Source organism: Urocitellus parryii, chromosome X (genome assembly GCF_045843805.1).
Source record: "Urocitellus parryii isolate mUroPar1 chromosome X, mUroPar1.hap1, whole genome shotgun sequence".
Lineage (NCBI taxonomy): Eukaryota > Metazoa > Chordata > Mammalia > Rodentia > Sciuridae > Urocitellus > Urocitellus parryii.
Genome location: NC_135547.1, coordinates 21,704,936 through 21,717,066, shown reverse-complemented (window position 1 = coordinate 21,717,066; position 12,131 = coordinate 21,704,936). Strand labels below are relative to the sequence as shown.

Below are 12,131 nucleotides of genomic sequence, written 5' to 3'. Positions count from 1 at the left end.
CATAATTTGGGAATAACAGAAGAGTACACCCTAAAAATAAAGGAATTTGCCTTCTTACAAATTCCTAGATGAATATATCTGATGACCCTGGGTGGGTGACACCACGGCTTGAAACTACTAGATGCTGGTGGATACACTCCAGTCCTGACTAGGTTCTTTAATTCTGACCCTGGCATCTCTCTTCCTCCTTCTCTTTCCCCATCCCTCTATGATATTTCTGCCATTTATTTATATTTTTTTAAATTAATTTCTTGTGGATATACACAATGCAGAGTCACTGTGGTGTATCCATACATAAACACAGGAGAATTATGTCAGTTTTATTCCACTGTCTTTCTTTTTCCTATTCCCTATCCCTTTCCTTTATTCCCCTTTGTCTACTTCACTAAACTTCTATTTCTCCCTGCTTATGCTTATTGTGGGTTAGCTTCCACATATCAGAGAAAACATTCATAAAGACAAACAGAATGGGCTCTGGTAGTGGCATTTCACCTGTACTTGCAGAGATTAAAAATAAGGTGCTTTCCCCCCAGCGGCTCAGGAGGCTGAGACAGGAGGATCACGAGTTCAAAGCCAGCCTCAGCAATGGCTAGGTGCTAAGCAACTCAGTGAGATCCTGTCTCTAAATAAAATACAAAATAGGGCTGGGGCTGGGGCTCAGTGGTTCAGTTGAGTGCCCCTGAGTTCAATCCCCAGTTCTTCTTCTTCATCATCATCATCATCATAATGCACTTTCCCTCTTGCTTTCACAGTGCCAGGATGGGGGGGGGGGTGTAAAAACCAGTCCAATACAGATTTGCAGTCTCTCATCTAAAATACTTGGGCACTCAAAATTGGTCTTAAGTATATAACGCACTTACCACGTAGTGACACCTGGCACAGTAAGAGGCAGCTAACTAGAGTCAAGCACATTAATATTTCTATGACTAACTACACTACATGGGGATTTAAAAAATTATAAGTAGGGCTGGAGACATAGCTCAATTGGTAAAGTGCTTGCCTCATATGCACAAGGCCTTGGGTTCAATCCCCAGCAAACACACACACACACACACACACACACACACACACACACAATTATAGTAGCCTCTCTCCAATTCAGGTCAAGTTTTATACTGACCTGCAAATGAGTTACAAAACCCCGACAGTTCTATTGGGATTTCTGAATTACAGATAGAGACACTGGATCTACACTCTTAGAAAAGGAAATGCATTTTTCTTTACTCTTCTTATTTCTTACCTGCTTTAGAAACTTTCATCACAACATGAAATAAATGGTTAATATTTGGAAATAACAATAAATCATGAAAATAAAAATGTGAAAAGGGGAGAAGCTTATCTTAATCTGGGCAAGTTTTTGATTTTCAGATGCCCATAAAAATGATAAAGATTTAGAAGTAGAAATGAATAACTGGGTAGAAAATGAAACTGGCAAGAAAAAGTTCCATGTGATTAAGCTTGGTTCCCATCTTTAGCCCAGAACGTAAATGTTGTTTTAAAAAATTCTGTTTATCCTTCTAGAAGATACTAAATACAAATACTATAACAACTTGAATTTAACACTGCTGCGTTTATTCTGTTTTTTTTTTGCTTGCTTTTCATGGACTGATAAAACAAAGCATAAATTGAGGAAAGTTCCAGTTTTGCTTCAATCTACCCTGTAAAGAAGATATGTAAAAGTAAATTGACTTTGGGACCAGGTTTATGGCTCAGTGGTAGAGTGCTTGTCTAGCATGTGTGAGGTACTGGGTTCGATCCCTGGCAAATTATGTCTATCTACAACTAAAAAAATATTTTAAAAAAAGTAAATTGGGGCTGGGGATGTGGCTCAAGCGGTAGCGCACTCGCCTGGCATGCGTGCAGCCTGGGTTCGATCCTCAGCACCACATACAAACAAAGATGTTATGTCCGCTGATAACTAAAAAAATAAATATTAAAATTCTCTCTCTCTAAAAAAGTAAATTGACTTTAAAAAGCTAACATTTAAGCTACTTCTTGAAAAGAAATATAATACACTACTATCATTAAAAGAACTTTTTACATAACTACAAAATTACTTTAATTTTGTAAAAGGTACCAAGGTAAGTATTATATGGATGTTTATATTCTTCTCTGATTTTCTTTTACCCATGAAAGTACTGCTATACCACTCTCCCCAGAGTTTCAAAACTTTAGAAAAATTTCCATCATGACTGAAAGATGCTTTTTCACTTATCTTACCAAAGTGGGAAAAGTGGAGTTACTTCTTGACTTCTCATTATTGCACTAGTTTGCTTGTTTGGAATTTTCTGCAGTCAAGCTAGGTGTGGTTACATAAACCTGTAATCCCAGTGACTATAGCTCCCAGGCTGAGGCAGATGGCAATTTAGTAAGACCTCCAGCAACTTAATGAGACCCTGTCTCAAAATAAAAAATAAAAGGACTGGGAATATAGCTCAGTGGTAAAGCATCCCTGGGATCAATCCCCAGTATCAAAAAGAGAAAAAGAAGAAGAAAAACTGCAGTTAGACTGCACATATACAGGTTGAGCTTTCTTCTGCACACTTAGTGTTTGATTTCCAATAAGCCAATTTGTTCTGTGTAACACTACATGATACATAGCATGTGTTTCCTCAATAAATGTTTGTTGAATGAATAAATGAAGGAAGGAGATAGAAATTGATGTTGACTTAACATTTAAAAATTATTTGCAATGTTCTTTTAACCAGATCCCATTTACTTTCATGTTGTTTAATAAATTAGCAAAAATTTAAAAAAATTTAAACACCACAGATTAGCATCAGAACAGTACCTAAACCAGCAAACTCATTTCTGTAGGTTTCATAATCCATTTTTCCATACTCCCTGAAGGCCTGTTCCAGAAACATATCTACACACTGAGGCACCTAGGAATTCCAAATGGTTAAGAGGTCTATATATGCTCTTGAGACCTGATTCCTGAGTGTCAAACTGATTTTTCTAACATGAATAAAACAGAGGGCAGGACAAGCCTACAGAGAGAGCCTATTTATTTATTTATTTGTTGGTACCATGGATAGACCCCAGGGGTGCTTTACCAATGAGCCAAATCCCCAGCACTTTTTGAGACAGGGTCTCGCTAAACTGCTTAGGGCCCTTCTAAATTGCTGAGAGTGGCCTCAAACTTGACATCTTCCTGCCTCAGCCTCCCAAGTTGCTAGAATTACGGGTATGCACCACCATGCCTAGATGAGCGCCAATTTTAGCTAGATGCTTCTTTTAAGGAGTATGACAACTATTTGTTTATTGATCCTTTTTTTTTTTTTGGTACAGGAATTAAACTTACACTGAGCTACATCCCCAGCCCTTTTCATTTTTTTGAGACATGATCTTGCTAAGTTGCTAAGGTTGGCCTTGAACTTGTACTTCTACTGCCTCAGACTCCCAAGTTACTATGATTATGGGATGATTACGTGACTATCAGCCTTTTAAAGTATCAACTTTGCTAGAATTTCAGAAAAATCAGAGTGGTAATAACTATAGTATAGTATGAACCACTCTGATGAAAGGCACAAAAGGAAAAATTATTTCAATGACAAAGAAAGACATTTAACTCTATTCTGCAAAGTCTTCCACAAAACTAGCATTTAGCTATGGAGAATTTACCCTGTGCCAGAGAGTGTATAAGACACTGAGGGCAAAAGAATAGATAGGACATAATCCTTCTCTTTAGGTAGTGTTTAGTTTAGGAGGAAAAATGACTCTGAATCTGAGAAAAGGAGCTTGACACAAATCATCAGAGTTGCTCAGTTTGGTTTTATAAACCTTGGGGCAGTGGAGTAGAATGGAAAGAGTCACTGCTCATGCAAAACAGTACTCCCCAAACTTTTCTGATCATATGAACTATATCTAGGACTCTATCCTGGAGATATTCATTCATTCTCATTCCCAGGAGTCTCTCCTGGAGTAGGTTTGGGTTCTGTCCTCCAATCAATTCATATGACCCAGAAACTTTTGGAAACATGATCTAGAAGAATGTTAAGACATGCAGCTACTCCCTTAAAAAGTTACAAACATTCTAGAAAATCTAACTTATTAACTGGTTATAGAAAAGGCTTACTTGCAAAAGATTTTCTTCTGAAAAGTCCTGTCTAAGCAAAAAAAGAGTGAAGGAAGAGTCATCTCCTAGGCTTTAAAAAGTATCATTTGGCAATGTCCATAATGCTAAGATCCTAGCCCACAAAGAATTCAAGTTTCCTCTTTAAAGAGGTGAGAAGGATTCCAAATAGAGAAAAATATTAAACATTTGAACTTAGGGTCAGGGAGTCGGTGAGCAGTTTGATCACATGGGCAGCACAATGTTTGGTTATCAGATAAAATGTTACAGAACAGAAAAAAATATCTGTTATCTAACCCATCTGCTTCTCAGGGCTGAATGCAGACATAGACTTGTGACTATTAGTTACCTTTAATCATTTCTGGAAGGAGGCAGCACATTCAAAAAATAGCACACAGTAGCTTACTACTGTTCGTTTATTTATTCATTTATTTATTTTTTTGGTACCAGGGATTGAACTCAGGGGCACTCGACCAATGAGCCACTACCACAGTCCTATTTTTATATTTTATTTAGAGACAAGGTCTCACTGAGTTGCTTAGTGCCTCACCATTGCTGAGGCTGGCTATGAACTCACAATCCTCCTGCCTCAGCCTCCCAGACTGCTGGAGTTACAGGCATGTGCATGGCACTACTACTGTGGTTTTAAGGTGAAAGGCAACATATAATGGATATGGAAATGAACCCGACAATGGTATATGTAGATAAGATAGTTTCAAGGCAGGCTTAAAGTTTGCTGACACAAGAAACATAAAATCAAAAAGAAAAAGAAGAAAATTTGCTAACAACCTGGCAAAGAACTAGGTGAGGGGCAGAGAAGAGGGGAAAGTGGTGTATAAACCTTGCCTACCTCTGAAAAAACATATAGCAAATGCTACTATGTGAAAAAGAAATCAGATTAAAAGCAGTTGGTAATCAAGCCACAAAACAGACTTAATTCCTAAAATGAGAATATCATAATTTCTTTTTGAAATTGTAACCTTACCCCCATCCATTTTTAAAGGCAAGTTATATCATGCTCTGGTGCATGCCCAAAGGACAAAGAATAAGTATGTACAATTAGATAGATGAATATGTCAGGAACTCAGAATTTTCCTACAGTAGACTGCCTTCAAATGAAGCCATGAAATGGAAAAAACATTTGAGTCTATATTTATCAGCAGTTCTAAATATTGTCAACCCCTTAAAATATCTTTAATAAAACAATTGAACTTTGCAAATGCAAATCCTTCTGGTTAGACTTCAGAATGCTGGTAAAGGCTGAGATTCTTTTATTTGTGTGTGTATCATGCTGGGAATTGAACCTAGGGCTTTCATCATGAAAATGCTCTACAACTGGGCTATTACCTCAGCCCCTTTAATTTTATTTATTTATTTATTTTTGTGGCAAGTTTCCCTAAATTGTTCAGGCTGGCCTCAAACTTGTGATTTTCTTACCCCAGGCTTCCCAGGGATTGGGATTACAGGCATGCCCCAATATGCATGGCTAAAGCTGTGAGTTTTAGCAAAATAAATTCACATTAGAAAGGCCAAATAAATTCACACTGGAAAGGCTAGTGTTGATGAAAATCTTTACCTTATCTTTACCTTTCTGTGTGAAATTTACATAGAATACCAACGTTCTGATGCACAAAACCCCTGCAAAAGACACCCATGGTCAGAGCATTAGTTTAAAAGGAAGCAGGTTCCAAAAGCAATATGCCCTGGGTCATAATGCCCGATACACCTATCAGGAAATGTCTGACTCCCAGCAACTGGAAAAACTATTCAAATGCAGATTTGTAAAGACTTTAAAAATCTGAGGGAAATAGCTTCCATGTTTTAAATTTTAAATCATCCAGAAGGGGCCTGGGGATATAGCTCAATGGTAGAAGCCTTATAGCATGTGCAATCCCCAGCACCACCACCAAAAAAAAAAAAAAAATCAACCAAAAGGTGTTTCCACAATATAAAAGCCTCCATGATAAATTCTGATTTTGTCAATGCAAATGCCCTGGGATTATCATTCAAATATTATTGATTAAAAATGCACCTCATTATCTCCATGAGATTGTATAAGCAGACAGATGTAAACCATGCTCTGGTAAATTAATGGATATTGGAATCATAATGGACTAATTAATGCGAAAGGAACCAAATTCATTCTTAACTTTTTGTAACCTCAGAAAGGGAAGAAGAGTAGGACTGTAGAGGATTAGGGGCCTAGAGACTGGCAAACTATCCTTAGCTCTACCTATTAATTATGTGACCTTGGGCAAGTAATTTCACCTCTGTGCCTCAATTTATTATCCATAAAATGAGTAGGTTGAATGTTACCACACACACACACAAAAAAACAACCTTCCAGCTCTAAAAGTTTGATGATCCAACTTCATGGAGGACAAACACAATGTGTTCTGCAAACTCTCTTTGAAGCATTAATGACCACCAAGAATTACATTGACCAGGCATCTCAAATTAATTTTGAGCCAGTTCTCTTGGTGTCTGGTGCACAACAGATTGACACCTTGCATTAGACCGTTTCTGTTTCACAGGGCATTCAAATCTATAGATCTCATCTGGGTTGGAAGGTAGAGCAGGTATTAACCCCATTTACAGAAAACTTGTGCATATGACTTTAATGTCCTGCTGAAAGTCTCACCATTAGTACATGACACAGTATACTTGACCTCATTGCTTTAAAAAGGCGAGGAGAGGGTGGCAGGAAGGCAGCGGTGGACAATGAGATGCCCAGTTTTTCTGTAATCCCTAAACAGCAAACCCTCCGCAGAAAAGGCCTCAAGCCAACTACTGGGGTTCAAATCTCTTGAAGGTCAGGTCGGCAAGGCTATGCCGACTCCTCTGCTTGCAAACTCAGGGTTTGTATCCCTCGAATTCGGAGTCCATGCGACAGTGAGTGTAAGATTTTCGAGGGGGGGGGGACATTGTGAGGAATGGGTAGCCAAGCCTATGACACCCAGGCCCTTGGACGTCGAGGTGGGGTTTGCCCGGGATGGGTCAGTCACCTGGAAGCCGGTTCCTCTGTCTGGGGCTTCGGACGCACACTGTCCGCACCAAGGGCACCAATTTCTGCTTGAAAGCACCCGCCGCAAGGCCTCCACACCGGAACATTTCGGCAACCGCTACTCCAGACCTCCTCCTTCCTTTTCCTCTCACTCACCGACCAACGGGTCAAACACCACGGGCCCGAGCCCCCTCCCCCCTCCTCTCACACGCACACTACGCAGGCTCCTCCCCCCAGATGCCAGTGGACATTGGACAGTGAGGCCCGCCTGCCGGAGCCAGGAACTGGGAACTGCGACCAGAGGCCTACTGCGCAGGCGCAGCACTCAGCATCGCAGTGCGATTGGTCCGCAAGGTAATAGGATTTGCGCATGCGTTTATGTGCTCGTACGCTTTGCAAAGACCCGGGTTCTGGCTCGGCTTAGCAAGTTTCTTCGAGTTGGTGGCAATGAGTTGGGGTGAGCGAATTTGGAGAACTGTTTAAGGAGCTACCGGTGGAGCCATTTGACTGGCGGCTGTGGCTGGTATTGCCGCTCTATCGGTGATGGGAACTGATAACAGTACCCCACAAAGTGTGACCCCTGAACCGCATTGTTTTTCCGTCTTAGGCCACAAGCTACTAGGTACTTAAGCCTTCCGGATTCTCTTGCTGTGGTCCACTTCCAGTCTTTCCATGGGTCCGAATCTGGACCCCTGACTTCCCAGATCTGGAACGTACTTCCGTCTTTTACAAGTTTCTGGCACTTTTCCACCCAGCCTGTTTCTGGGACTAGTAATCGTTATGCGCGCTCTGTCCCCTTACCACTTTTATACTGTGCATTTTTATGTTCTAGGCACCGAGTAGGAGCAGTGGATAGTCTCTTGCTATGATGGCTTCTGCGCTTGAGAGCAGGATGCTGGTAAAAGAGTCGGTGCTTTCCTAAATCCTAAGGAGGAGTTTTGAGTTGTGGGAGGAGTAGTGAGGGGCTGATTGTAAGTAGGTATTTTGACTCTGCTAAGTGTAAGCTAAACCGTAAATAACTTTTTTGGCTGTATCCAGGAAATATATCCCTTTTTCAAGGATTTGGGCTACATATTAATTTAACATGTTCCTTGAGCACTTGTCTCTTGGACTGAACTATGAAAGTGACTCTTAAGTGGAAATAAAAAGTATTGAAAATGGTAACTGTCTAGTTGGGGAAATGTCATATACTGGTCATTTAAGTAATAATCCTATTTGGTGCAGTGCCAGAGCAACGAAGAAGATCTTGTGATGGAATCACTAAGGAAAAAAGTCATGCGAAAGTGTTATTTGAACTGTATCTTTAAGGAAGAATAGCAGCTTTCAAATAGTGGAGGGAGAGAAATGATATTTCAGGTGGTGAATATGTTGGGACCAAAGGTAACATTGTTTATTGGCTAAGCATGTTAACTTTGGATCCATAGGGACCCAGATTGAATCCTGGCTGGTCCACTTGGGCAAATCACTTAATGACTTCACTTTCCTCATAGACCAATCTCACCGGGGTGTTAGGAATACTAAATGAACCAATACTTGTAAAGTGTCTTAGAGCAAGCACCAAGCTATTTGTTAAATTAACAGGCCTTGAGGTATGAAAAACAAAATCAGCATGTGTGTGTGTGTGTGTGTGTGTGTGTGTGTGTGTGTATATATATATATATATAGAGAGAGAGAGAGAGAGAGAATTTTTGTAGTTGGACATTTATTTATTTTTATGTGATGCTGAGGATGGAACCCAGTGCTTCACATGTGCTAGACAAGCGCTCTACCATTGAGCCACAACCCCAGCCCCCAGCACACTTTTGTGAGACAATGACAGTACATACTGCATTAGGGAGTTGTGATAAAGACAGGTAAGTATGGTGGGGTGAGAGTTGAACTGGCAAAAGAGTTTCCGAATTTTGGAGGTGATGAAGTTAAATTTTTAGTGGAATGAGAATAGGAAATGAAATTACAGGTATTGTTTTAAAAAGTTTTTTTTTCAGCTTTATTAAGGGATAATTGACAAATAACAATTGTATGTATTTATGATATGCACTGTAATGTTTTGATATATCTCTACATTGTAAAATGATTAAGTCATGGTAATCAACATACCTGACATTTAATGTATTTACTTTTTATGGTAAGAACTTTTTTTATTGGTTGTTCACAACATTACAAAGCTCTTGACATATCATATTTCATACATTAGATTGAAGTGGGTTATGAACTCCCAATTTTATCCCAAATGCAGATTGCAGAATCACGTCGGTTACACATCCACAATTTTACATAATGTGTTGTATTCTTAAGAAGTTTTTAACCCTGGAAGCAATCTTTATTGGATGAAATGATCCAGAGTTTCTTTAGCCATTCAGCAAGAGTAGATCATTGTTGAGAAGTACAGTCAATGGGTGACATTTTACCTAGAGATGCTTCAGGGAATAAATATTGAAAACATCAACAGCAGAATAAGGGAATTATTTATAGTTATTTAATATTTTAAAGGGCTTACAGGAGGGCTGGAAAGGCCTTGGGTTCAATCCCCAGCGCTGCCAAAAAGAAAAAGAGAAAAAAACCCTTACAGACATTGTTGTATATTGATATTTCTAATACCTATAATATACCTAGAAGGCTAAGGCAGGAAGATAGCTTGAGCCCAGGAATTTAGGGGCAGCCTGGACAATGAGATCCCCATCTCTTAACAGCAACAAAATAATAATAAAATGATAATAAATTGATTGAGTTGATCACATCTGTTGGTAAAAAAGGTGGAAACACTGTGAAATCATGACAATCAGGGTCTCATGAAAACAACCACATATATTTAAAAGAATTTAATGATCCAAAGCTAAAACAAAAAGCATTTGTAAAGCACATTTGTTTTTGTAATAGGTGCAATGAGGTAGTTTTCTTATCTTTTTAATTAAAAACTATATTTTACTTTATAAAATAGCAAAATGCCCATCAAACTGATTCCAAAAAAATATTATGTGAAAGCCCCCCAAGACTTGTCCCACACAAGTAACATACACTTTTTATTAGGACAAGAAGCCCATTTTGTTTTGTTTTTGCAGTACTAGGGACAGAACCAAGGAGCACTCTATCAGTGAGCACAACCCATCCCTTTTTGTTTTTTATTTTGATATAGGGTCTCACTAAGTTTCCCAGGTTGGCCTTCCAAGTTGTTGGGATTATTGCCACCTTGCCTGGCTATAGAACCCATTTTGAAATACCATATTCCCAGAAATCAAAATTTCTGTCTTACAGAGGTAGACTCAGTGACAAGTTTTTGCTAGAAGCATATATCTAAATAATCTTATGTGGTTATAATGCTTATTTTTATATTTCTTAGGAAGTTAGCATTAACTCTAGGTATGAGTTGGCAAAGACTCTTTCCACCATATGTATATGATGTTCCCAATTAATAGTTATCTCTCCATTACTGTTTACAGCTATTCTTTTATAGGTAAAGAACACTAGGGGCATTAGCTTTTAATACAGATGAGAATGTTCTATAAACTATTATCTGGACATCAGGCAATAAAAAAACCAAAATACTGTGCAATGATGATTGATATGCTGTAGCATGGTAATTGGTATTCATGATGATGACCTTGGATTAGCCAACTAAGATTAATTCCTTCTCTGGATGGTTTTAATGTTGAATAATATGATCTAGGGTTTTAGAAATGGGTGACCCACATATATGATAGAGGTTAGCTATAAATATATCTGCTAACTCAGTTAATACACTTAATAACTAGAAGACCCCATTTTGAGTAACTTGAACATAACTGAGTAGTCACTTCCACTTTGCTCACAGACATATCACTGATACTGAATTGTTTTTCCTCTTGGTGGGAATGGATATAGTCATATTTGTCTCTTCCTGCAGCTCAGATTCACAAATAAGATGTCAGCTCATGTGTGCAGCTTGAATCCCTGACTTTGATGGCATTATCAATATCTTATATCTTGGTGCTATTGGCATATGTCACTGTCACCTTAGCCTATGAAATACAGGGAGGAGTATTTAAAGCAAATATAAAATGGTTGCACTTTATTGTATGTAAATTGTTCCTCGGTAAAGTTGATTTCAAACAAATTCTGAACCAGCAGATCACTTTCGGAAGAGGGAATATGGGTCTTGACCAAAACGTATGATGATTAATAAGCTTTGGGAAGCTGCCCTCTAATACCGTAAGAAAGTTGTGTTCATTTATCATCTTCCAAGCATAATCTAGGCTTCTGGCAAATTAGACCCAACCACTTTGTTGTACATTCAGTTGCAGAGGGGGTGGTGAACCCTCCTAGGGATTTGCAATTCTCCTTGAAACTCTGCCATCCTGAAGGTTTAATGGTTATATGGAAGGCTCACGAATGCAAGGCACTGTGGAATTTATGCCATGTCCTAAGATCCCTCACCTGGGCCTGTAATGGCTAACTCCAGAAACAAAATCCCCTTTTTCTGGAGCGGCCACCACCAACTCCCCCTTCTCCTATCCTCCGTGTGTCCCACTCCCGTGGCGGACCTTCCCTATTGGCCAGCCAAACACAACCGACTGCGGCAGCCAATGGGAAACGCTCTCCTGAACATTCAGAGGATGGGTGCTCGTGGTGTGATGAGGGGAGGTTGGCGCCTGGTACGCGCCCCCCTACATTTGGCAAGTCTGTGACAGAAACTGTAACACCCCCTACACATGCACACCCGCGCCCCCTGTCTCCCTTCTTTCAGTTGCGCTCCCCCCCACCCCCCACACGCAGCCCACTGCGTGTCTTGGCAGCGCCCTCCCTGGCTCCTTGGTCTCTGCCAGAGCACCTGCTTACTCAATAAGACAGAGCATCCCTTCATTCCGAGGTTTGGTGGTGGTGTTGGTGTTGGGGGAGAGATAGTGGACCAAGAAGGAGCGGTGCAGCTGCCTGCTGCTCCGGAGGTAAAAGAGGTATCTCTGACCCCCCACCCCCACCCCTACCTTTGAGTTGATCGCACTGAAGCCAAAGTGCTCTAGTGATGCCTTAGTGTGCAGCTCTCTTTGTCCTCCCCAGCTGTGCTCCCTGCCTACTGAC

The 12,131-nt window shown here is 40.0% G+C and overlaps 1 protein-coding gene across 3 annotated transcripts in view; it reads right to left on the bottom strand.

Annotated features, from left to right (window-relative positions):
* The window catches only part of Aifm1 (apoptosis inducing factor mitochondria associated 1), a 35,128-nt gene extending 27,837 nt beyond the window's left edge, over positions 1-7,291 (bottom strand). For 2 of the 3 annotated variants that reach the window (XM_026413809.2, XM_026413808.2), the window contains exon 1: positions 7,081-7,291. In XM_026413809.2, coding sequence (XP_026269594.1) covers positions 7,081-7,186 — 106 coding nt within the window. In that variant the 5' untranslated portion in view covers positions 7,187-7,291. The remainder of the gene's footprint in view (positions 1-7,080) is intronic. The other variant, XM_026413807.2, reaches the window with a different exon arrangement.
* Between the last annotated feature and the right edge of the window lie 4,840 nt (positions 7,292-12,131).